Genomic DNA, 26,303 nt, shown 5'->3' with positions numbered 1-26,303 from the left:
AAGTTAGATCTCCACTCAGTGGACCAATATGACTACCGGCGAATTTCCCAGTTGCGGTCAATTTAGACCGTTAGATTGACTCATGGTACTCAAATATCAAGAGCATATATCACACTGTAACATTCATACAAATGTTTCTTAAAATGCAACACCAAACACCCGAATTGCAATAACCGTTTTCAAACACCCACAAAACACCCAACCAAACAACAAAATAAAAAAAAAAAAAACATTTAAAGCAGCATTTTTCATATAAACTTTATTCAGATAAGCATCCCCTCAATAAACACCAAGTATGTGTTTGATTCTGTGAGCGTTTATAAATAGACCGTTTATTTGTATTTTTTCACTTTAAACATTTATTTACATTTTTTCACTTTAATCATTTCCTGTTTCTGTTGTTTGATTGGACTTCACTTTAACGTTTTTTACTCTTCACTTCAGATTAATACCCATTAAAATGTGTCACATCAATATTTGGTTTAAAGAAACGCTAGGATGTTGGGGGAAACAAGAATTTAACATTTCCCCAAATGCCCCATGTACAAAAATCAATGCATTTCAGTTTTTCTACCATTTATTTAATAAACGGTGAAACCAAACAGTTGTTTCATTTTGCTTTATCTACAATAAACACCAATGCCTATATGGGGCTGATGTGGTGGTGTTTTTGCAATAAACGCTCAAGGAACCAAACACAGCCATTGTTTGAACATCCGGTCCAGTTCTTATAATATTGCAAAGAGAATTCGTGTTAGATTGCACTATCCAGTTTGAGTTGCCAATGGTTTGAAGTTTGAACAGAGCCTAGATACAATTTCCTCATTCCCTCTGCATTGAGGGATAAATAAACTTGTAAAAATATATTTATTTCTACTTGTCAAGTATCAGAACAACAATACAACTCTGAGCATTGTTATTTCTTATAGTATATTTGATTGTTCTTTCTCTTGCAGTAAATTTAGAGCAGCAAGAAATGCATCCTTTTAATCTACTGCAACAAAGAATCAGGTCTTTTTTATCATCTATCTGATTGCACAGTACCCTGAGTGCTAATCAGCATGTCTGAGGTACACGGCTTTAATACCTTCTTGATCCCAGCCAGGTAAAATGTGAAGACATACCTTCAAAGAAACCGAGTCAAAAACAAAGAATATGCAGTTTGGAATACTATTAACATCTAAATTCTTCCTGCTTCAGCTGTATTGGAATCCTCTGCTCGACTACCCAATCTGACAATGTCCTCAACAAGAATTCTTCCTTCTGTTGCAAGGAAACTTAAAAAGTTACATTCATACTTCATGGCCTAGTATTTATTGCTTCAATTCATCAAGAAAAGAAAACAATAATGTAAAAACTAATAATAAATAATGTAATTACTGACATAACTGAAGCAGAAAAAATTTTGGACAAATCCTTCAGCACCAATATATTGTATTCATTGTTGTAAAGAATCAATAATTGATGGTTCCACATAGGAGATCAGAATATAAATTTCCAGGGGTGCAACTTGGATGGGCTCAGGTTGTGAATTTGTCAAATTTTGAATGGGCCCAACCCAAAAGCCCAGGCTTGACACTGTAGATTCTTCAACTAGGGTATCTGACTTGCACCCCTATAAAATTATTCAAACAGGGGTAGTAATATGCATAGTATGGGTATTAGATGCATGATTTCCCTTTTCTTTATTAGAACCAAAGTTGTCAAGGCATCTAGGCGATTCTGGGCAATAGAGAGGCACCTACTAGCCAAGTCATCTAGGAGATGTCTAGGTGATAAGAATTTCAAAAAACAAAAATAAAAAATTGGCTAGTTCCCTAGTTTTATATAAGTTCAGCTTCAGTCAGGGCAAAGCCCGTCATTGAGAATATCTCCGTACTTCTGTACTTTATTTCATGGGGAGATATTCCCAATGCAAAGTTGAAAAAGGCGGTTGGAACAGTGTGGGCACAGGCTTGCCTTGACAGAAATCGATCTCATTTTATATACCATTCAGCATGCATGTTAATTAAAAAAATAGCAATTCTCTTTATTAAGAACATAAAATTTCCTTTCGAAACATGGCAAATCATCAAATCTAGGACATAGTATTTGAAATAATATTAATTTCAATAATAAAACAAGCATTTAATAGAGCAAGTTCGTATCAAATTAAAAAATAAATAAGGCTATATTTTTATGGAAATATTTAAGATAGCAAGTCAAAGAGAAAAAGAACAAAACTGGAGGCATGTTTTATTTAATGTAAGAGCAAGGAGAATCGGAAAAGGAAAATGTTTTTATACATCCATTCTTTCTTTTTCTTTTTTCAAAAACCTTGGATCTTTTAAATTTCAATACTGGGACTCTAAAGCAAAGGTGCATACGAATAATATTAGGGAAATTGTCTAAAAAGTTTTCAGCATTTCTCTTAAACTGACTACAACTTTTCAAAATGTCTAAAACTCACCATGTCACTAACTTGATGTTAAACAGACTAACAGGTGTTAATATATTACCATTTTAACCTTCATAGAAAAATATAAAATATATACAAAATAAATTAACGGGTGTTAATATATTACCGTTTTAATATTTAGACATGAAAAAAGGAAAAAGTTCAAAAAAATATTTTTAAATTATAGAAACTATAGAAATTGAAAAACAAAATCAGAAAATAAAAATTGTAGAAAAAACACCAAATTTTATAGAAAAACACAGAAATTGTAAATAAATAAAAAAATACAGGAAAAATTATAGATTGTAGAAAAAAGAAAAATGTAAAAAAAAGCAGAAATTATAAAAAACATTGGAAATTATAAGAAAACACTAAAAATGCAAAAAAAAAAAACAAGAAAAGTGAAAACTGAAAAGACCATTTTTCCTCTAATTCACCATTCAAGGGTAATTTGGTCATGAAAATTGTTATTTATGTTGACATGGACACCTCTGTTAAGAAGCATTAACGGTGCACTAATGGAAGGTGAGTTTTGGAAAATAAAAACCTACTGACATGGGGAGTTTTAGACATTTTGAAAAGTTGTGGTGAGTTAAAGAGAAATGTTGAAAACTCATGGTGAGCTTTAGACAATTTCCCATAATATTATAAAAAAGGTGCCCACCTTGTCATTTTTATTGGCTAGGTGGGCACCTAGTTGCCTAGACAGGTGCCTTATTGCCATAAGTCAAGGTATTCAGGCAAGGAGTCTAGCTGCCTAAGCGACACTCAGGCAACTCCTTGATAACTATTTAAAACTATCTAATTATTCAATGATATGGAAAAATATGGGAATTTCTCATGAAAACATATAATATGTATATAATACAGGATTTAAAATTTTAATAAATACATACGTACATTTAAACATAAAAGATTCCACTTTCATTTCATTTTTATAAATGATAATGCATTAAGCATGCATTCATTTTTAATGAAAATTTTACCATACCATATAATTTGTCATTGTTTCATTTTTTCTTTAAAGCAAATTATAAACAAACTGTTCCATGGTGCACCTTTTTACATATGTAATATGATTTACTATGCCTACAACTAGCTATTTAGATCCATTTAACTTTCATCGTCTCAGTAATGCACTAGATTGGATGATTTGACTCTGTTCAAGAGAACTCGTGGGCAAGTTCCTGCAAGGGAATACTGGAAAGAAGAGAATGAGAGACCAACCTCTATCTTTTGAAAGGTTGCTTATAAGCTCTTGGATGCCATCCTTGCCTAAGGTGTCTTTGAGGTATATAGCTGCAGCAGCCACCTCTTCTGGAGTGACTTTCCCATCAGAATCCCTGGCATCATATGGATGGATGGTGTCAATGAGTTTTGCCAAACTCTTTAATATTATGAAATATAATTAATGAATTGCATAAATATTGGATTGTTCATTCACAACATTTACAGATGGCAATCAACATGTCACATTGAGAAAATACAATAAATGAAGGCCAACAAATTCATCTGGGTCAAAATCAACCACATCATGAAATAAGAAGAAATCAATTGACAGTTGTATTCATACGATCAGGTTGAGTTTCAACCTAGGTAGAACCATCATGTCATGATATCAGGATACCCATACATGCTTAGTTGGCCAGTGTCAGACAAGAACAAGATATATATCCAATATGACAATACTCCATGGAGACTTCGTAGGGTACAATGTACAGCATGAACAATAGTAGAATATCCAATTGATACAATTTTATCAAATCATTACAGTAGAAAACATGTACATTACAATAAGTTTAGATAAATTTGGCAAGAAACCTGTACTGTAAACAATTTTTGTTTTGATAAGTAAAAGAAAATTTTCATTAAAATAAAGAAAAGAAAGAATACATTCTGTATAGGTGATAAGGTAGCACCTAACCACAAAAAACAAAACTAAAACAGTACAAATTCAAAATTCCAGTTCACAATTTTGAAACCCCATCACCTCCCATAAGCTTTCTCCTAGATCCTCTTGGGCTGAGAAAACTCTGGCAATGCCAAGACCCAATCTGCAACAGATTTGCCAACAGCCGCAACCAGTTTATCTGGGTTCCATTCCTTGTCTTCGAAGATTCTTCTATTCCTTTCTTTCCAAATGTTTCCTCCCTTGATGCTTGGCCAAGTAGAGAAGATTTCTGCAGGTGTCCTTGGCTAGTAATTCCTATACTCCAAAAAGTGCCGAGAAGAGATTCCACAAGAACCCAGAAATTTTGCATGAAAAGAGGTGGCTTCCTGATTCTTCATCCTCCTTACACATCATACACATGCTAGTCATGCTAAATCCTCTTGACTTCAAATGATCCACTGTCAACACACTATCCATAGCCACCAGCCATGCGAAAGCTTCCACCCTCTGGGGAATTGGATTACCCCATACCCCATCTATTGCTTCAAAGTCCACTTGGTTCCTGCACAAGGCTGAATAGCATGATTTGACACAACTTTTCATTTGAGCATTCTTTCCACCACAATTCATCCCTAGACTGAGCTGAGACTCCAATTTCCCCAGTAAATTTGAATACTCTTCCATCCCCTGTCAAGGAGTGACCTTCTGAACCTTGGGCACCATACTATCTGCTCTCCCGATTCTTTCATAACAGCTTAGAATATTCACTCCTGGTTCCGACAGCCTGAATAATCTTGGGCATACCTCACAGTCTTCCCACCCCACTTCAATCATCCTCCCAAAATCTTATTCTAGCTCCATTCCCAACTGTAAAGATTTTCAGAGTTCTAAACTCCTGATTAAAGTTCATTAGTACTTTCCACACACTCACACCATAAGAAGAGCTAACTTCCCTTGTTTCCCACCCAAATCTAGTCACCCCATATTTGCTAACCACCACCCTCCTCTCCATAGGGAGTTTTCCTCCTTGACCCGAATCTCAATAACCATTTCCCAAGTAAGGCTTTGTTGAATAACACCTCACCCTTACCCTAAGCCCCCTCCTTATTTGGGTCTACACACCGTATCCCATTTAACCAAATGAAGCTTTTTGCCCCTCCCTCCCCCCACCCCTTCCCATAAAAATCCCTCTGAATCTTTTCCATTCTCTCTGCAATTTTTTGTGGAACCCTCAGCAATGATAAATAATATGTGGGCAGACTTGATAACACACTTCTTATAAGGGTTACTCTTCCCCCAAGGATAAGTATCTTGCCTTCTCACCCATCCAACCTCCTCTCTATTCTTTCAATGACTGAATTCCAGATTGTGATGTAAGCAGAATTGCCCCCAACCAGTAAACCCAAATAGGAAAATGGGTTTTCCCTATTCTGCACTCTCACTGAGGTATCCAAAAAAGGCATGATCAGCATATTGTAAATGAGAAATAACAGGCCCCTCCACTCTCACCTTAAATTCTTCAATCAATCCCAGCTGCAAACTTCTCTCCAGCAACAGATTCAGCACCTCCATGCAAAATCCAGTTTCTCCACCTTTTTCCCCTCATCCCATCAATCTTTGAATCTCCTCTAAGAAACTCCATTCTACATGGTCATAGGCTTTTTCAATATCAGTTTCACACCAAACCTGCTCTACCACTTCCAACTCTTGAATCAATATGTTCACTAGCCACTAAAACCCCATCTAATATCTGTTTCCCTTCCACAAATGTCATTGAGTCTCCCCCACCACTTCATGGATCACTTTTTTAAGCCTCTTATATAAGACCTTCCAAAAAGCTTATATAGACGGCTGTTAAGGCTAGTCGGTCTAAAGTCTTTCAGCTAGAATGCTCCTTCCTTCTTTGGGATTAATGACAAAAAGGTCTCTTTCAATCCAATTAACTGAGAATTCACGCAAGTTTTTAGGAGTCACTTCCCCGAGTGATGCCCAACTCCAAGTTCTTGATGTGAAGAGCCATTCATAGTAACCCACTACCTTCTCCTGAATCCCCCCCCCACCAAGAATCCACCACCTCATCCCCCACCTGAATTCCTTGTTTAGATTTGCCCTCCTCACATTCGTGTATGCATGGAAAAAAACAGTATTTTTATCACCAGCTTTCAACCATGGCATCCTTGACTTTTGTCTCCAACTTTCTTCTTCCCTCGGAATTAATCTTTCCAGCTCAGCTTGTAATCTTCCTCTCTCCTCCCTTGCCTTTCTCGACAAATCATTTTTTCAAGCACCTCCCTCTTCTTGTTCCTCACTTCTCCAAATACATACTTATTCCAACTTCTTAGTTCCTTCAGCAACTGAAATTTTCTAATCAATCTGAAACCTGTCGTACCAGCTACATTCATCCCTTCCCACTTCCTTCTTACCCAATCTGAAAGGTCTGGGTGATCAAGCCACATGTTTCCAAATTTGAACAGCTTAGCACCATTAACCACCATAGACTAACTTAGGAGAATTGGTTTATGATCTGACATGAAGGAAGGTAATGTTTCTTGGATAACTTCCACCACATTTTTCTCCCAATCCCTTGAAAAGAGAAATCTATCAAGCCTTCTCAAAATGGGTGAGCATTGCCCATTTATCCAAGTATATTTACTACCACTTAATTGTGGATCAATCAAACCATTCCTTATAATGAACTGACCAAATCTTTTCATCCCCACATTTTCTCTCCCCTCTCTTCCTCCCTTCATTTCCCCCACTCTCCTTTCTACATTAAAATCCCCCCCCCAAAACACCAAGGACCTTCCCACTCTTGCCTCAGACCCACCAGCTCCCTCCAGAACTCCACCCTTTCCCCTTCTTCATTCATCCTATACATGTTTGAAAGACCCCACCTCCACCCTCCCTCCCTCCCTCCACCCCTTCTTCCCCCAATTTTCATCAATATCCTCAGATCCCAAATAATTACCCCCCCCCAGATGATCCCTCAAGCTCCAATTACAGCCAATCCCCACTATCGGGGCCCCATATTTCACTTTTCATGGTTGTATCAAATTTCTCTAGCTTTATTTCCTATAACATTACTACTTTTGGATTAAATTTTCTCACCACACTCCTTACTAGCACCCTTCTTCGACCATCTCTTAGACTTCATCATGTTCCAAGATAGCAACCTCATTTCTGCCTCACCCTTCACTACCCTTCTGTCACAAACTTCCACGCACCCCTTCACACTTCTTCAACCCAATCGTCTTCCTTCTCTTCTCCTTCTTCCCGTTCCTCTCCTCCCTCCCCAATGTTTTTTTTTCTTGTTCTTTTCTTCTCCTCTGCTTTTCTCCAACTGTTTTTCCCTTCTGACCACCCTTTTCCCCTCCCAAAAAGAACAAATTGTAAGTCTTTCCTACCTCCACCTGTCTCTCCACCACCGTCTTAATTTCCACTCTCTTCTTCCCTAGGCCTCCTTTCTAGTATCTCCCCCCTCATCACCCACAACCACCTCAAACCCCTCTTTTTGCCTCACTTCCAAATCCTCTATCTCTCTCACCTACCCCCTCCTTCCTCCAACTTCATTAACCCCTTGGTTTCTATTTCTTTTTTTCTATTGTATACTTTGCTCTGCTCCCACCACTATCTTCCAAATTTTGAAACTTCCTTTTTCTTTTTTAACCCTCCCCCCTCTTTCTCCTTCCTCTTCGATCCCTACTCCCTCCTCCTCCCTTATCCTATTAACATCTTCCCTTATTTTTTACTCTGAGAGAGTGGTCGAACTTACCTCCTTATTCAAATAAGCGACAATCTCTAGAACTCTTGAACCAACCTCCACAACTTCCTTATTTCCTATTGTCGGTGATAACTCCACCTTGTCGTTACTTTCTTCCTCCCTAACTTTGAACTCTTGTCAGTCTCCCTACTTCATCTTCGCTATCTTGTTCCTAACATGGAACTTGTGACTGTAAGGTGATTTGGCTCAAATGGCTATCAATCCTACCATGGTTGAGTTGTGATCTTATGCCTTCCACATGGCATCGTGTGTTGACAAGCCTTTCCGCTTCTAATCACATGCTAACTTTCTCCTCTTCCCTTCTTGCACATCTTCGCCCTAATCTATTGTGGTTGTCTTCTTCCCTCCTTCATATCTTGTCGTCACCCAAACCCAGTTGTCGGCCTAGCTTCCCAAGGCTAAGATTTTCCTTCTACCATCTCTTCTTCTTACATTCAATCCCTAATTCAGTTTTCCAAAAATACCCCTTCACCTACCACCATTTGTTCCAGTTAGACTTCTTAAAAGCCATACCACAATTCTTCTTCTCCCTCACCCCAACTCTTCAATTCCCTCTCCTCTCTTGTTTCCTCCAGTCCTCTACCTTTACTCTTACATAATCTCCCCCTTCCCCTACCTCCCTTCCTACTTCTAATTTCTGCTTTTCTATCAACACCTCCCTCTCTCCTAAAAGAGTTCCATCTTCCCCCTCTAATATTATTCTTAGGTCATATTTCTCTCTAACAAACTTGAGGGTCATGTTGTAGGGGATAGCAAAGGTATCCTCCATCTCTATCAGGATCCTTGCCATGTCCAGTTTCTCCAAAGATCATCACACTTCAAGAAGTTTCCACATCTATTGCCTATCTCTTCAAATGTTAGGATGCTCCACGCATGTAATGGAATACTGATGACCCCAATCTAGACTACCCTTCTCTTCCTATCTCCAAAGACTACACTTGCCACCAGGAACCACTAGTCAAGACACAGATCAAGTCTACTCTTCATTAAGTTTTCATACTTCATTATCCACTCAGCCGCATGCCTATCATGAAACATTAAGAGTAGAAGTCCCCCGTTCAACTTTCTAACCCCATAACCTTCTCTCTCCCCCATTCTACCCCCGCCCAGGTTTTAACTTTCTTAATCTCCATCTCTTCCCCTACTATCCTACCTACCAAACTAGCATACAAAAGTCTCATCCTTTCCTATAGCTTGTAGACTTGCCTCACGTCTATGGACACCTCCATTATTAAACCTGCTCTTTCAACCTCAACTTCGTAAAATCAAAGATATTTGGTGAAATTTCCCCAAAATCGCATTTTTCTAAGTGGTGATGATATTAAAATTGTCAAGAATATTTTTTCCTAATATCTCTGATGTTTTGCCGATATGTTAGCGATATTTTGGATTTCATTGATAGACTATGTATTTGAGGTTTAAAAGATGAGGAAATCAAACAAAGATGGAAAAAATATTTTGGAAATTATTAAATAAACAATAGGGAGAAGGTGTTAATGGAGGAGAATCTAGCAAACTAGTAGTGTTAAAAATAATGCATACCTTCGTAGAGTTAAACTTACTAAAGGAAAGAGGAAAATAAGATTAAGGGAAAGACGTTAGGACCTAATGGAATTCCAAAAGTATGGTGTCTAATAAGATAGCGAAAGAAAAGAATGATGCATGATGATTAGAGAAACAACAGTATGGTGTCTAATAAGATAGCGAAAGAAAAGAATGATGCATGATGATTAGAGAAACAACAGTATGGTGTCCATATTTAAGAACAAAAGTGATATACAAGGTTGTAATAACTATCGAGGGATTAAACTTATGAACCACACTATGAAGCTTTGGGAGAGAACACTTGAACAAACATTAAGACTTCAAACAAGTGATCAAAGAACCAATTTGGCTTTATGCTAGGGAGATCAATCATGGAAGCTATATTTCTTTTGAGATGATTGATAAAAAAGTTCAAGAAGAAGAAGAAAGACCTTCATATGGTGTTCATTGATCTAGAAAAGGCATACGAAAGGGTTCCTACAAAGATAATATGGTGGGTCTTTAAAAAGAAAGGGATTCAAAATAGGTACAAAAACCTAATTAAGGATATGTACGAGGGGGCAACAACTAATGCTAGAACACTAGTGGGAGAGACTTCGGATTTTACAATCACTATGGGTCTTCACCAAGGTTCAGCACATTGTCCTTATCTATTTGCATTAATCATAGATGAATTGACTAAAAATATTCATGAGGAAGTTCCATGGTGCATGCTTTTACGGATGGCATTGTTTTAATCGATGAAACTAATGAAGGATTAAATGCAAAATTAAGCTTATGGACAAAATGTCTTAGAAAGAAGAGGCTTTAAAATAAGTGGGACTAAAACAAAGTATATAACATGTAAATTTAGTAATAATAGGAGTGTGAATCAAGATACAAGTAGGACTGGAGACCAAGAGATAACTCAATGTGACAATTTCCGATACCTTCGTTTAATAATTCATAACAAGGAAGAGATTGAGGAGAACGTCACCCAAAGAATTAGAGCAGGATGGGAAAAATGGAAGGGTGCATTTGAACTTTTATGTGGTAGATGAACACCATGTAAATTTAAAGGAAAATTTTATAAAACAGTTTTGAGGCCAGCTGTGTTGTATGGAGCAAAGTGTTAGGCAATCAAGAGACAACATGTCCAGAAAATGAATGTGATAGAAATGCGGATGCTAAGATGGATGAGTGGGAAAACTAGAAAGGATATGACCAAGAATGAAGTTACCCGTAGGAACCTAGGAGTAGCTCCAATAGATGATAAAATGAGAAAGTAGATTAAGATGGTTTAGGCACGTGCATAGAAGACCGCCAACTGCGCCAGTTAGAAGAAGTGATTTGTTACACATTGAAGAGGCTAAAAGAGCTCGGGGAAGACCAAAAAGAACAAGGGTAGAAAGTAGTAAAAAGTGATTTAAGCACTAATAATTTACTAGTGGATATGGCGTTGATAGAACGGATTGGCAAAACAAGATTAATGTAGCCAACCCCATATAGATGGGATAAGGCATGGATGATGGATGATATCTTAACTAATCCAGGCTGTTCAGCTTCATGGGGTCTGTTGGAGATAACTCTCCATCTAATGGCTCTAATCAGTCTTAAGTCTCAACTAATCCAGATCTTAAGGAGAAAGACCTTGTTGTTTGGACAAAACAGACTGGGCTGTTTGGGAGTTTTTCCACATGACATGTTATCTCACTCAATCCTCTGTTTGTTTTTTGACTAAAAGATGATTGGTTAAAATTATCCTTTACTCAAACTGTTAAACAACCAAGCATTTCCCGATCTTAAGAGCATCTGATCAATGTTATAATATTCTCTTATCCTTTTAAGATTACCGTTTAATCTGCTGTAACAGTTATATATAATAACTCAGTTTATAAATACAAACTCAAATGCATTGACAAGATTATCAAGTGTGCAACACTTTGTTTTTGTAATAAATAAAACAAGAAAGTTTATTCATGGAAAAGAAAAGATTACAATTTGAGGTGATAAGTTATCACCCCAAACTCCCAAAGAAGAAAAGCTTACCACCCTCCAATCAACTTTTCAAGTACAAATTTGAGACCCTGCCTAACCTTTTCAATACATAAAAACCCTCTCCACATGCCTCTCACAACCACCCACCAGTTCAAACTTGCACAGTTGCACCCGGCACCCAAAAACCAAACCCTTCCCTCATACACCTTGGAGTGTTTTGTTGGCATCTCGCTTGGAGAGCCTCCAGGCATACGCCTCCCATGCCTTTTAAAACACCGTTTCCAACAAACCTCCATCAATGGAATAATTACTCAATAATCCTTTAGCCTCTCACAATCTAGGCCCCAACCTACTAGTGGAGCCTCTTTCACTATACCAGCTACCTCAATCCTTTATATCAATCCATTATCCTCCACCCCTACAATAGGAAAGGAGTTATTGATTGAACCATTTCCCTTCTTGAGATTCCAACACTGTCCTCTAGAAAAATCTTGTCTTCAACGGTTCAACCATGCCTTCAGATTATTTGTGGTATTTTCCTATAAGAACATAGTAACCACCCACGCCCACTTACCATTCTCCCTCATGCTTTCTCTCAATCGATGCTTCTTGATAATGGAGCCTTCTCTTCCTTTCGAAGCCTTAAACCTCAACCCCTTCAACAATTTATTTTGCCTAAACCCCAGGCTCTTCTTCCCCTTCACCAAAATTCGAGCTGGATCTCCTAGGTCTATTAGCTCACCAAATAACCTCCCCTCACGTGGAGCTTTAAAGCTGAACTCATTTGGCTCACTTTCTCTAGGCTAAAATCCACCCCATGAGGTTGGCCCTTCCTGCCCATAACACCCTTATTTCCCCTCACTTGACTAGTTGAAAGATCGCACACATCTCTGCATCACCAAGTCTATAAGTTTTTAGCCTCTCCCTCTTTTAGAATTGTTTCTTCATCTTGAATTTTCAGCTTCCAACCTATTGACCTTGTATTGCCAGCATTCAAAGAAACTGCAATACCATTAGTCAACACCTGGAGAAAGGAACTGCCACACACCAACCTATATTCTCATTCTAAGCACATCACTTCTACTAGCTCCATGTCTTTTGCTCTTCCCAGGTTTTGATTACAAATTTTTAGGAAAAGGTTGCAATCGTTTGAACTGGCTGCTTGCAACCTGCATGTAGCATCTCTCCACTTTTTCATCTTCCTCTCCGCATGCTTCCCCCATAGCTCAGCTTCGATGGAGGTCACCATCCACACAGAATAAGAGATACCATTTGCCAGGATCTCAACCTTTCTTGGAATGTCATCTGGCTTTATTGCATTCGGAAATAAGGCAGTAGAGTGCAGGTCTACCCTGAAAACACCATCTAGTTGTCCATTGCAAACCAAAGCAATTGAGTAAAAAAAGAATCCTGCTTCCAAAGATGAAATGACAGACCATACCTCACACCACCACACCATCTTCTAAGATAAAATGTTTTGAGTTAGATAAAGGACACTACCTGGAAACTGTAAAAACCTCAACCTCAAACTGAAAGTTCACCGCTGCAACTTTTACTTTATCGTCCATCAGCTCAAATAGTGACTTATGTTTCTCAAATGGAATGAGTATCACTGTGCCCTTCAGCTTTTCAAACCCTTTATTAAAATGTTGGCTACTTTCCTCCAATCATTTACCACTTCCTTGGCTTCAATCACCAATTTGTCAACTGTTCCTCCTTCCCAGCATTAATCGCCTTCTTGCATTTACTATTTACATTTTATGCTGTCAGTAAATCTGATACAGGGGCCTCTTCTTTTAAAATGCAAATCTATTTTCTTCTCAACCTTTTTGGGCTTTTGAATTACTTTAACCAAGTGTACAATGAAGTCTTGTAAAACGATGGAGCTTACTCCCTTCAGGGAAGCAGACTAATTGTTTTCTACAACATCCTTTTTCTTTCTTCCATCTTCATATTCTTCATACTTTTTAAAATTTTCTATCCTCTGAAAAAGACTTGCCTCATCCAAAAGCACAATTGCCATCTTTGCGTCCATAATCCTTAGGGCCATCTTCCCTTCAATCTCAACTCTTCAAACAGCAAGTGCTTTGCTTCAATATTCACCACTTTCTTCCATCTTCATATTCTTCATACTTTTTAAAATTTTCTATCCTCTGAAAAAGACTTGCCTCGTCCAAAAGCACAATTGCCATCTTTGCGTCCATAATCCTTAGGGCCATCTTCCCTTCAATCTCAACTCTTCAAACAGCAAGTGCTTTGCTTCAATATTCACCACTTTCTCCATGTTGCTGTGTCCATCTTCACCACTCCACAATGTGAACTTATCAATAATCTCGGTTTCCAGTCAGATCATAGTCAAGTGTTATACACTTTCATTGGCAAAAGAAGATAAGATCTATGAATTGGCTCATGAAGATATTTTGTTTCCTTTTTTTCCTGGGGGAGGGGGTTGTCCGTGGTATCATTGTCACCTGGTTGTGGCTCCAAATTGAAAGTCCAGATTAATGACCAGTAACCTATCTGACAACTAATACTAACTCCTTGCTGAAAGTGGAAAGTCATCATATTCTAGCTGAACATTATAAAAAGAAAAAAAGAAACCGAGTTTTAGTTATTTGCAAGATAGCAATATCATCGTTCTTAGATATAATAATTCAGTCTTTACATTTCTCAAAAAAAAAAAAAAAAAGAATTCAGTCTCTACCAATAGAAATGGCCCTCAGTACAGGAATAAAAAATCAAAAAGTATATGGAAATGCCCCAAGAGCACTAACCTGTCAAGTAGTCGCCAACGGTCACCAATTTTAGCATCAACATCATCAATTTCCTTCTCAAGCTTTTGAAGCATGGCATCAACCTGAAGTTCAAGACAAGGTAAATGGTACATAAAAGGAATATCATAACGCACGAGGTAAATCGCTAATGTGCATGTAGAAATAAAAGTGGAGAATGCAAATAAGTTCAGACAATTTCTTACCCTGTCTATAAGAGCTGAAGAAATCTTGTCACCAGCAGCCCTTTCAGCAGCATGGTCACTATCCTCCCTGGCAGCTTGGTATGCCCTTTTAGCCTCTTCTTCTCCATCTGTGCCCTCTTTCTCCACCATGCTATTATATAGTTCTATCTGCAAGGGACATCATGGCATTAACAAAATAGAAGTTCTTAGAAAATACAAACGGGTAATTAATATTTCAGAATGGAAAAAAGGATATTACTAGAACAGTAAATGCATTAGATATGTCATACATTGTTAATTCAGTGTAACATAATCAAATATCTACAATCACCTTATTAGAAAATAAGAGAAATATATGGTGTCTAAGTAAACTGAGAACGTACTTCTGAAAAGAAGCAACTTGGGTTATCAGAGACTGAATGGAAAAGCCCCCAACTTTATTTAGACACCACCAAATATAGATAAAACAGCAGAAAACAATACTATGCCAGTAGGCTGTTTTTGTATGTATGATACAAGAAAAGGTTAGAGTCTTGGTGACTGATAAGGCACCCTCCCACAAGGACACCATCAAGGTCATATTTTGATGCTCTGTACTTGTCCTGCAGGGAAAGGAGATTCCATTCAGGTTGAGATTCTAATTTCCACTCACGGGTTAAGGTTGATATTCTCGTCAGGTTGCCTGAATTTAGAGATGGAGAGAGAGCTTCACAAGTAATTATTGGATGGATGAATAGTGTTGTGACAAGTATTTGGCAGATCTGACATTACACTAGGGAAGCTACAACCTTGGCTCAAAGTATGAATGCCTAATCCACTTGGGTCTTAAGATCTGCTAGTACACGAGTATTCATAACGAACAGATAAAAAATTGTATTTGGGGATCAAACCCTATGGACTAGTGGTGTGCTGGGCATGGGTTTATGCTTGACAATTGGGAGGGAGTAGCTAGGGACTGGCTCTTTTTCTACTTTTGTTGTGCCAATGCAAGGCTAGGTAACAGGGGGTTGTAGCATGCCTTGTTGCCTAATCACCCAAGTGATGAATTTAAATAGAAACCATGAATACTAGGGTAATTTCCTAGGTTCCATAGTTACCAGCAACAATCTTTCACTAGTAATTATCTATAGTGTTCATAAAAAAATATAAACTTCATATTAAAATATAGAAAACCAACATATTCATGAGTAGAAAAGAAGAAAGAAAAAAAAAAAAAAAAATAGAGGGGCTGAGCCCCTATTTTTGTCCTAGGAAAAGAAGCAAGGTGATCCTCCAAGGGTGCCTTGTCACCTAGGCATCACCTTGACAACTACAGGAATGATTTTGTTCCATATCATGTTTTCTTACTAAATCTTGGATTAATTATTAAATAAAATACAAAACCTACTAAAACAAACAGAAACATATGAACATAGCCATCTAATAATCAGTTTTTAGGACATGCTACATTATGCTGACAAGCCAAAAAAAAAAAAGTGAAATTCAGATGAACAGATATTAGTTGGTGTAGAAAGTTACCCAAGCTGGGACAACTAAATATGTGCTCCAGTGTAGAGAGAAGGTAAAAGGGTTCCCAATGAACAGCTTTTAGTTGCTACTATCTCTAACAAGATAGGTAGTTTGTTATTTTGTTGCTGTGGTTGGTGATATCTTATCACCCTCCTAGTTTGTATCCTTTTTTTTACTTTTTAAGAAATTTTATTTTTTACTTATAAAAAAAAAAAAAAAAAAAAACTATCTCTAACTCATAATTGCAAATAAAGTATGGGGAAAGAAATAAGATAATAAAGAAAAAAATATGAAAACAATAACAAAATACACATGAACCTAAAACCATATAAATCATCTTTTGAAATCCCTTATCTCCAAAATACACATAATACATCTTTTGACAAAATACACATAGATCATCTTTGACAATTTGTATGCTGCAAACAACAATTATTATAACCACGTGGTTTTGCACACCTCCTTATTGACCATCCTCAAAAATTCTTCACGCTCCCTGCTAACTGACTGCACAGATAATAAAAGAAATGATGTAAATATTAACTATGCAGAACCTCAGAAAATGAAAATGTAACAAAAATCTTCAAAACAGATAAAAGCTCTTGAAAATAAATTCTTACAGATGCAGAAGCTAGTACAGCCAATGCACGGCTAAGCTCACAGAGCTGCCCTTGCTTCTCCAATGCTCGATCTCTAGCTTGTTCTCGTGCTTCCTGTGCTGTTGGAACAGTCATCTCTTTCAAAGCAATATCTTCCTGACTAATTACATATTCCTTCTTCCTAGCTTGCTCTTCTTCCTCTTTCTCTTCTTCCTCCTATAATTGATTAATTTAGAAATTACCATTTAGTGTACCAACCAACCAAACATTACAAAACTATGAAACTAGGAACTAATGCAAGTATATCTGAAAATAAAATAACTTTTTGCAGAAGTACCTATAAGATAAACAAAAAGAAAATAAAAACTTTTGAATTGAAGCATGAAAAAAACAGTGCCATATGTAGTGGAAATTTGAGGGATTAACATATTCAAAGAATAAAGAATTATCTTAAAATATTTATTAGCTACTTCTAAAGAATACCAGATAAGAGTCCACCCATTCAAAGAAGTTCCCTTAAACTCTGAAGAGCGAGATTTATAAATACCTTTTACACACACCTTGACTAGATTTCTCAGTAGCATTCTTTAACCAAATTAAACGATTTAAAAATTGATGATAGAATTATAAAGTTTTTTTATGAATTAGAATTATTAGGTTATAATTCAGCCAAGTTCAAAAACTAATGATGTCAGGTATAAAGGAAACTGATAGTAAATTACCACACACTTGCATCTGTAGAGTGTAGCCATATCAATGTATCTTAACAATACAAAATTTTAAAAGATAATTATGACATCAGAAATTTGTTAGTTAAAGGTCCTGGTTTGACATATGCATAGGGATACAATTGCCCATTTCTATTTTTTATTATTTTTATTGTCTCTCTTCAATTATTTTATCTAGTGGGTATGAACCTTTCCCATGAGTTGGCTTTAAACCCCTTTGAACCAACTCCAAACCTACCACAGAAAACATAACCAAACATGGCTTCTAAATGGCATTAAAAGCTGACAAAAATAGGTAATCCCATCCATAAGAGATTAAATAATGGAGGAAAGATAAAGGGGCTTGGTTATGATTTTAACTGCTAAGAAGATAATCCGTATCAAAATACTCATTAACAGTAATGTAAGACTTATTAGGGTAAGAGGCTCTTAAGTGAGATTTAAGGAGAAAATTCAGTTGGATAACTTTTTTGACTTTTTGAAAATTGAAGGAATTTAGTTGGAGATTATGGATGGTGCAGGGTTCCAAAAAGGGTTTTGAGTGTTTAGGATGAACTGATTATGTCTAATTTGTTTGAGATCTTATACGTTTTGCTTTCTCAAGAGCGATTGAAAAACATCAACAACTTGAGTTCTGGATGGAATTTTAGCTGAAACTTTGTAGGATTATGGAGTTATACCTATACATAGGGGTTTAATTAGATTGTGAATCTGGAACAGCTAGGATTTTATAGAAAGTGGCAAAAATAAAAGAAAATTTTCAAATTTCTAACATAAGCAGATCCTGTAACAGTCACTAACTTGAGTTTTGACTGGATATTAGATGGATGTAATTATTGTTATAAAAGCTTTAAGAAGGTAATAGAGAAAGAAGAGAAGAAAACCAAGGGTTTTTTTCGGATCATCTGTAGTAGAAAACCAAGGAATCACCCCTAGGGGACATAGAATCACCCTAGGGTTTCAATGGAACCACCTCATAAAACAAGCATGCAAGAGAAATCAAAATTTAAGCTTTCATTAATTTTTAATTCCAATAAGGCAATAACAAGACGAAAGAAAAAAACAATTTATATATTTACTGTAATTAAAGAAGTGCCACTTGACCCCAAAAATAAGAGAATAACATCTATAGCCTTTTTTATGAATGATTAGGCAATTTTATTAAAGAGATAAAAAGGGGTAAGTACAAACAGCCTTGGAGGAGGCACGAGATGCTACCTCCCCAAAGGTATGCGCACAGACCCAAGCACTATGAAATTAAAAATTAGACCAATACAAAGATGCCCAAGAAACCCCTTGCTTAGAGCAAATGCTAATAGCAATTTTTCTTGTGCTTCCTTCTTCAAAGAGCTGTGGTGTAGCCCAGCTCCACCTAAAGTGAAGATTTTTTGTTGGGAGGCAACCAAGCAAATCATAAATATTTGTGAAATACTCCAAAGGAAGTTGGAAAACTGGTGAATTTCCCTCACGTGTATGTCCTTGGCAGTTCAGACCTATGGTGAGAATGGCCCATTCTCTTTGTTCCAATTTGAACTCATTCAACTAGGTTCCTAGGAGTGCTAATACAGTAGCAAATTCTTTAGCAAGAGCTGGGGTGGGAAGAGTTTCTCTTTAATGGGGTTGTCCTGGACCAGGCTGTAATCTGTAATAGCTCTTTTTCTTTTCTCTCCTTTGTGTATTTGGGTTCTGCTCTTGAGTTTGTTTTGTACTATTTGGTTAGCTGCATTGATGTTTTTGCAGCTGACCTTTGAAAATATTCAAGATTCAAAATATCGGTACAGGGCGATACACTGGCAGGGCATACCGGTACTGTTTTTTTTTTCGGATCTGGTTCAGAGGGGCTGGTCTACCCCCTGAACCGTTCACTTACCCAAAACACCCCCTGTAGGGGCGTATTGGGAAGGCTCCAATACAATACGTATAGGCCAATACGTGACGAAATTTTGATCCCTGATCCTATTAATCAAGGTCAGAAGTTGACAGAAGAAAGAAATGGCTAGCATAATATACTTAAGGGTTCAATGGTTCAATCAGGAATTTGGGATCACAAGATCAAGAAAAATCCATAATTCCCCAATATGATATGAGAGCATAAATGCTATTAACCTTTATAAGTTCTTCTTGCATTTCTAGGAACTCCAATTTCCTCCTCCTCTCAGAAACAGAATCCTCAGATGGCAAAGCAGTGACACCAACAGTATCCACAACCTCGTCTGGCAAAGAGGAAAGTGTCGCTTGAACAGCCTCCTCTGGCCTTATCTTTCCAGAGACAGTGAAGGCTCTGCAGATATTACAGACCAGAATGAGAAAAGTTATACATTGACCAAAATTTTGAAGGTATGAATTAACAAGTTTCTTTACCTGGAAAGGATCAAAAGAGAAGATGGCACAGAGTGGTTCAGAGACAAATCCAACCAATCACGGAGCTGCAACAAGAAATTATTATTAAAATAACAAATGACAAACACCAAACTTCACTCTTTTTCTTTTTTCTTAAACAAAGAAATTGAAAATTGTATATTTCACGCAATGAAGTATCTCAATTTCTTCCTTTTGACAGTTGATTTATTTATGCAGAAATTATTACAGGCCTCAAACTCCTAACAAGATGGAAGACTACAATTGAAACCCAAACATTAACGCAAACAACAACCCTGTCTACAAGCAATGATCTGAAACTTTGGTCCAGCATAAATGCACCTATAATTGAACAAAAAACCAGAGAGAACAGAAAAAAAAGACCAAACCAAAATCAGAAAAAGGAACCAGTAAAACACTCCAGACAATAACCAAACCAGAAGAAACTGAAAATCACTAGCAATAACCAAAATTTATAGATTCAACATTCCAAGCTAAAACGAATCATTCTATAGGGTTCCAACTTCTTTACTCATCTGCCTTGTCCAAATCACAACGATCAAGCTAGGAGGTGAAATCCTAACTGTTGGAATCTGGCTTTGTGATTCAGTCTCTCACTTCTAAGTCCATAAGCACCCTTCTGGAAAATTCCAGTCCAACCAACACAAAAATACCCAAGTCCTTAGCAACCTGCACTTGTTCACCACCTTATTTAATCAGTTTTTCTTGGCAATTTGTCACTGCTGACACACTAAAACCAAGCTTCTACTCTTGCCAATTTCAATTACCTATCCAACCTCCTCTCCACATCCTTTTTCTCCTCTCCTAATGAATTATCACTGCAGGAATGTTTACAGGAATCTTAAATTGAAACGTCCATCCTCAAAACATCAATAACACTCCCCTGATTCACAGCATCAGAGACACCTTCTACAAATGCCAGTAGCAAACTATCTTTTGAATTGTAGGGTACTTTTTCCTTGATGTTGCTGTTTGTTGCTTACTACAAGAGGGATGGGAGCCTCCTTCAAACCCCTCCCCCCTTGTACACCTTAAAACTCTTACTCGAATCATCTCCTTATAAACCAATTTTCAACTGAGAAAAAAAATATTTGAAATGTAAAACAAAGAAGCATTTTAAGATCTCTTTGCTTTTCTGCTCTTTTTCTTTTCCTTTCTTTCCTTTTTTTTTTGTGTGTGTGTGTGTGGGGGGGGGGGGGGGTCAGTAACAGAAGCTTGATTGCTTAAACATAACATAGCTGGCCTATATCCAATGACATCAGCTCTCCGTTTGAGCACCAAAATAGATCTTTGGGTCCACTTCCTAATCTGGCCTGTATCCAATGCCACCCTGTGGCACCAGCCATTCAGAAGATGTTAACAACATCTCACCTTCTAAACCCCCTCCCACCCAAGAAGCCCACCCAGGTACATGTACATCTAAGATAGCACCCTCCATCATTTGTTTGAAAGGTAAAAAGAAAGATTTTATTGAAAGAAAAATGACAAATGACTGGATCCAAACAACGAACAAGGTGTTAAGATAACACCCACCCTTCAACAGCAAAAAACAAAAATTTAAGATCACAAAACAGAGGAAAGCAGCTGAAAGACACCTTGAGACAGAGCAAGCTTTTTTTTTTTTTTTTGATCAATAACAGAACCAATTTAATTAAAAAGAAGAAATTTAGTACAAAGAAGGGAGAGGGATAAACTCTCTTAGCCCTCCCCAAAAGGAAGATTACGGAACAGCCCAAATTAACTCATTCCTTCTCACCCCTTGTTTAGCAAGCGTATCAGCAACAGAATTTGCATCTCTTTTAACCCAATTACAAGACACCTCTACTCCTTGCAGCAATTAACAGCTTTTCTCTTTTCATGAATGTAGTACCACCACCCCTCTTCCTCCTTTTTTTGAAGCCAACTAATTACAAGCTTTGAATTACCTTCTATCACCAACTTCTTGATATTCAGCTCTTTAGCCTTTTGGATCCCTACCATAACAGCCATAATTCCAGCTCTTAAGAAATCCCCTTCACCAATTGGGCCTGAGAAGAGTGCAACGATATTTCCTTCTTCATTCCTGAAAACTCCTCCAATGCCATAGGGACCTGGATTACTTTCAGCCATAATTCCAGCTCTTAAGAAATCCCCTTCACCAATTGGGCCTGAGAAGAGTGCAACGATATTTCCTTCTTCATTCCTGAAAACTCCTCCAATGCCATAGGGACCTGGATTACTTTCACTGCTGCCATCAAAGTTAAGTTTAATGAAACCACTAAAGGGTGGGAACCACAATGGCGTGACACCTGACCACCTCCTTAGCTGGAGTAGAATCAGCCACGCCCCTCCACTTCCTCATCACCTCAATGCCAGGAACATCTCTGAAAATATCCAAAGACTTTCCCAATGATGGTGATAGCTTCAATGACAGCTTCTATACTTCTTCATTTTTCATGGAAAATCCTTTGATTCCTCTCCTCCCAAATTGCCCAACACATCACTGCCCTTATGCATCTCCACAGTATTCTTCCCCTCTTTTTTGACCAGCTTAAGCAAGTTTAAAATTCTTCTTCGAGAATTTCATCTTGTCCATCTCCTTCAACTCCTTCCTTATCCCACACCTCTCCTCCTTCCCCAACTGCAAGCTTCTTCGAGCTTTCTTCCCTCTTGTTTTTTTCAAAAGCTTCGAAAGCCTTTCTGGCAAACTCCTGTCCACCCCAATAAAACAGACCTAAGCCCTTGCCCACCCTAACATCCTTACCAACCAAACAATTAATCTCCACCCCCCCCCGCTTTCTCACCCGCGCTGACTGATGAAGTTGCAATTAAGCCCTTTTCACTATCTTCATTACCCCTTTCCTCCTTATCCTCAACCTCTAGCCTCGACTCCAAACCTTCTTCAATAGTCGGCATCTATTGCAACTGAACCCCTTGTGAATCTTGGCACTTGGCTCCCCTGATCTCAGCAACTTTCATCTTCAAAGCTTTATCTTTTGAGCCTGTTTTCTTATAAACTCTCAAATTTGTTGGTAGGACCAGCACCAACCAAACCATCTTTCAAACATTGAGAAAACTTTTGACATATGGTTAAGATGGAAATTGCTTGGTTCTCTTACTTTCTTCAAAGACTCTAAAGCATCCCTTTCCTTGATCTCAATATTCCTTCTTCGGCCTAAGTCGATACCAAGTATTCCAACTGAGACTTCAAAGCGTAAGCGCTCTTCTTGAACTTTAACCCACCATTCTCGTCTCTTTTGCTCGCTTCTTTAGGCTGACTCTTGGCTTCCCAACTAGGGATGCAAACGGATTGAATCGGATTCGAATCAGGGTATATTCAAATCCGATCCAACATTGTTCATGCTGGATCTGGTCCGATCTGATAGGACTCGATTTGAATTCGAATCCTATCGGTAAGTCGGATCTTCAGATCTGACCCAATCCGACTTGTTTTCTTTAAAAATTAATAAATTATTAAAAGAAAATTAAAATATACTAATTTAAATAAGTAAAGACAAAAAATATAAGTAATTTTTAATTATTTTCATCATATATACATGTTTTTTATAAATAAATAAATAATATAACAAATTTATAAAAATATAATATAAAAAACATATTTATAAATAAATAAATAACATATATATGTATTATATATATTTATATTTATAAATATAAAATATATATCGGATCGGATCTTCTCATATTGGATAGGGTGATCCGAATCTGATCCAATTTCTGATTGAATCCTATTATCCGATCCGATCTGAAGATCCAAACAGGGGTGATCCAAATTCGACCAAATAGGATTGGATCATGATCCGATCCATTTGCACCCCTATTCCCAACCTCGTTTGGGAACCTTCATCCCCCCTTGCTCCCTCTTCCTCTCCTTTCTCTACCCCAACCTCCTTTTCTCCCCTGTCTCCCTCAACCCTAGCAGAATCCCTATCAAACGACACCAAATGCCCCACTTGGGTCCCTCATTCCTAACCACATCTTTGTTTTCATAGACCAATTGGCAGCTCGAGGAGCCTGGTTTTCTTGGTTCTTTGATCTTTTTTTAATGTACCACTTCCAGCTTAATTGTAGGCAAAGTTCGAAGTATCAATATGTTCGATATGCAAAAATTGTGTATCGGGCATTTCAAATGGATAGAATACACAAAAACAAATAGTTAAGTATTGAAAATTTGGTCAGGGCATTGTTAGGAAAGGTATTAATTTAAAATAGGTTACAAATCCAAACTCTCGTTCGTTTCGCGGATTTTGGAGGGGGAAGTTGGTCAATGGGATTTTGATTCCCATTGACCAACTCTCCCACGTTCTTTTTCAAGATTTAGGTGGGACCCACAGTAAATGCCTTTCCCTTGGGTATCACTTACCTAGGAAAGTGTTACCCTTCTCCTACTTGGGAAAGTTAACTTTTCCAAGTGGAGAGTAAATGCTCAAAATATAATGTCAAAAATGCCCATTAAAAAAATATAATTCAAAAAGCATGGACCTGGACCCAAGGGTAAAAATGACAAAACATGGAAAAATTAACCACTTACCTGGGAAAGTGGGTGAGGCAAAAGAACATGGGAAAGTTGAAAGGTCTCATTTACCCGGGTAAATTTAACAAAAAAGAACATGGGTAAATACACTTACCCGGGTAAATGTTTCTTGGGAAACACTTACCCGGGTAAATGGTCTCTTTTTAAATGAACTAGGCTCAAGTATTTAGCGTCTTGGGGACACCTTTTTTTTCTAAGATAAATAAAGAAGAAAATTTATTAACATAGAAATAGCACTAAAGAAGAGTACAAACAGGTGACAAGAAATCACCAAAAAACTAAAAAAAAAAACAACAACTTGAGATACCCAAGCAACTTCGAAACTAAAACAAAACCCGAAAACTCAACAAGAAAAACAGGACCCTTAACCCACCCCCACTAACACTACACTACCCAATACAGCAATCTGACTAAACCCTGCCTAGGAACCCTTTACAAAGCAAACCAGGCTTACCCCACCCTTCTGAAATTGAACTAAACTTTCTCTTTCTTTTTCTTGACTAGCCTTCTATTCTTCTTAACCCTCTTGTTGATTCCAATCCCAAGTGAACCCCCTTTCAATCTATCAAACACCTTCAAGAGCACGGATCTACTGAACTTTTGTTGTCTAAATCTTTTAACCGCATTGGGATAACCTTCACTGTTCTTCCTTTTTTCCATTAAGATCATTAATCCTTTCAAACTCGAACACTGCATTATTCTCAAATACCTACTCCGCAACCAAATCATCTCCCTTAAATACCATGATATGGAATGATGCACCAGATACAGGGTATATTGTATTGATGCTTTGAACCTTGCTTACAAGTACTTCAACCAATTCAATCCTTACACATGATCCGACCAAGATCTCAGCTTACAGGTATTTCCCTGTCCACAGCTATCTTTTTGAGTCACAAACCTATGACCGCCTGGCACATGATCGAACCAAGATCTCAGCTTTTCACCTACCCTGTCTCACAGCTTTTAAACTCCACCCACCCTTGGGTTAAACCTGAATAGCTCTGATTGCACTTTATGTACCCATCTGCCCTGGTATACGATTTTATTTTTCTTTTTTGTCAGTTTCTCAAACTGTGACTTTTCAATCTTTTTTTATCAGCAATTGTGACTTTTCAATCTTATAAGACCATTACTCCACTGGCAGTAGCCTTGAGAAGCTATATATGTTAAAAATTATTTCTAGTAAAACCAAAAAAAGAAGCATAAATCCCCCAAACTAAAGGCAAAAACTTCAGTCTGGCAACACAAGACCCTTTAACCAGTCTGAGTCCCATAACTTGTCACTTGTGCTTTATTCAGAGAACCAGAAACCACCATTAAAAAATAGTTCCATCATGAAGATAAGGTGCATCAAGCATCAAATGTGAACTTGAAATGAGATAGCCGCCCTTTCTATTTCTTGCATTTGGATAGCAGGAAAGAACATTATGACAAGTTGACAACTATTAAAGATCAAACAGATAATACATAAATCAGATGGCAATGTCATTTGATCATGCTAATTTTTTGTGCACCACAACCCTGAGATGGGCACTGTTCACTGATGGGTTCTTGTCCCCTAGATCCATAACAGATTGATATTATTTTTATGGTAAAAGAAAATTTTTATAAAAAGGAAACTGTTTAGAAGCACTGAATAAATGCTAAGACAACACTTCATAAACAAGCTAAATGCAACTCTTTCAGCCAAACTAAAAGCAAACTACAAAACAAACCAAATGAGATTCTCTTCTTACAAGCACTAAATGCCATCTCGACAACATTCAGTCATCCCCATCAAAAACTTTTTCCTGCCCTCCTTCCTCTTTCCATATTTCTGCCCCTCCCCCTATCATGGTTTTCTTAGTCTCTCTTCTTTCTTTCAAATTTCCAAAAGATCTTCTAGCAAAAGTCTCTCCTCGGCTCCTCCCCAGAAAAACAAACCCAAAGACTTGCCAACCTCCACCTACCTGTCAACAATTTTC

General features: G+C 37.5%; 1 protein-coding gene across 1 annotated transcript in view; it reads right to left on the bottom strand.

Annotated features, from left to right (window-relative positions):
* Positions 1 to 817: 817 nt before the first annotated feature.
* Positions 818 to 26,303, bottom strand: part of LOC104593337 (uncharacterized) — a 40,609-nt gene continuing 15,123 nt past the window's right edge. The window contains exons 8-15 of the mRNA XM_010253093.3: positions 19,785 to 19,849; positions 19,530 to 19,704; positions 16,717 to 16,911; positions 16,556 to 16,603; positions 14,609 to 14,755; positions 14,406 to 14,488; positions 3,665 to 3,780; positions 818 to 1,263 (exon numbers count right to left, since the gene is read on the bottom strand). Of these exons, the coding sequence (XP_010251395.1) occupies positions 1,181 to 1,263; positions 3,665 to 3,780; positions 14,406 to 14,488; positions 14,609 to 14,755; positions 16,556 to 16,603; positions 16,717 to 16,911; positions 19,530 to 19,704; positions 19,785 to 19,849 (912 nt within the window). The 3' untranslated portion in view covers positions 818 to 1,180. The remainder of the gene's footprint in view (positions 1,264 to 3,664; positions 3,781 to 14,405; positions 14,489 to 14,608; positions 14,756 to 16,555; positions 16,604 to 16,716; positions 16,912 to 19,529; positions 19,705 to 19,784; positions 19,850 to 26,303) is intronic.

Source organism: Nelumbo nucifera, chromosome 7 (assembly GCF_055504915.1).
Source record: "Nelumbo nucifera cultivar China Antique chromosome 7, China Antique-T2T, whole genome shotgun sequence".
NCBI classification, from domain to species: Eukaryota; Viridiplantae; Streptophyta; class Magnoliopsida; order Proteales; family Nelumbonaceae; genus Nelumbo; species Nelumbo nucifera.
Note: the sequence above shows the minus strand (reverse complement) of the source record. Positions and strands in the feature narration are given on the sequence as shown.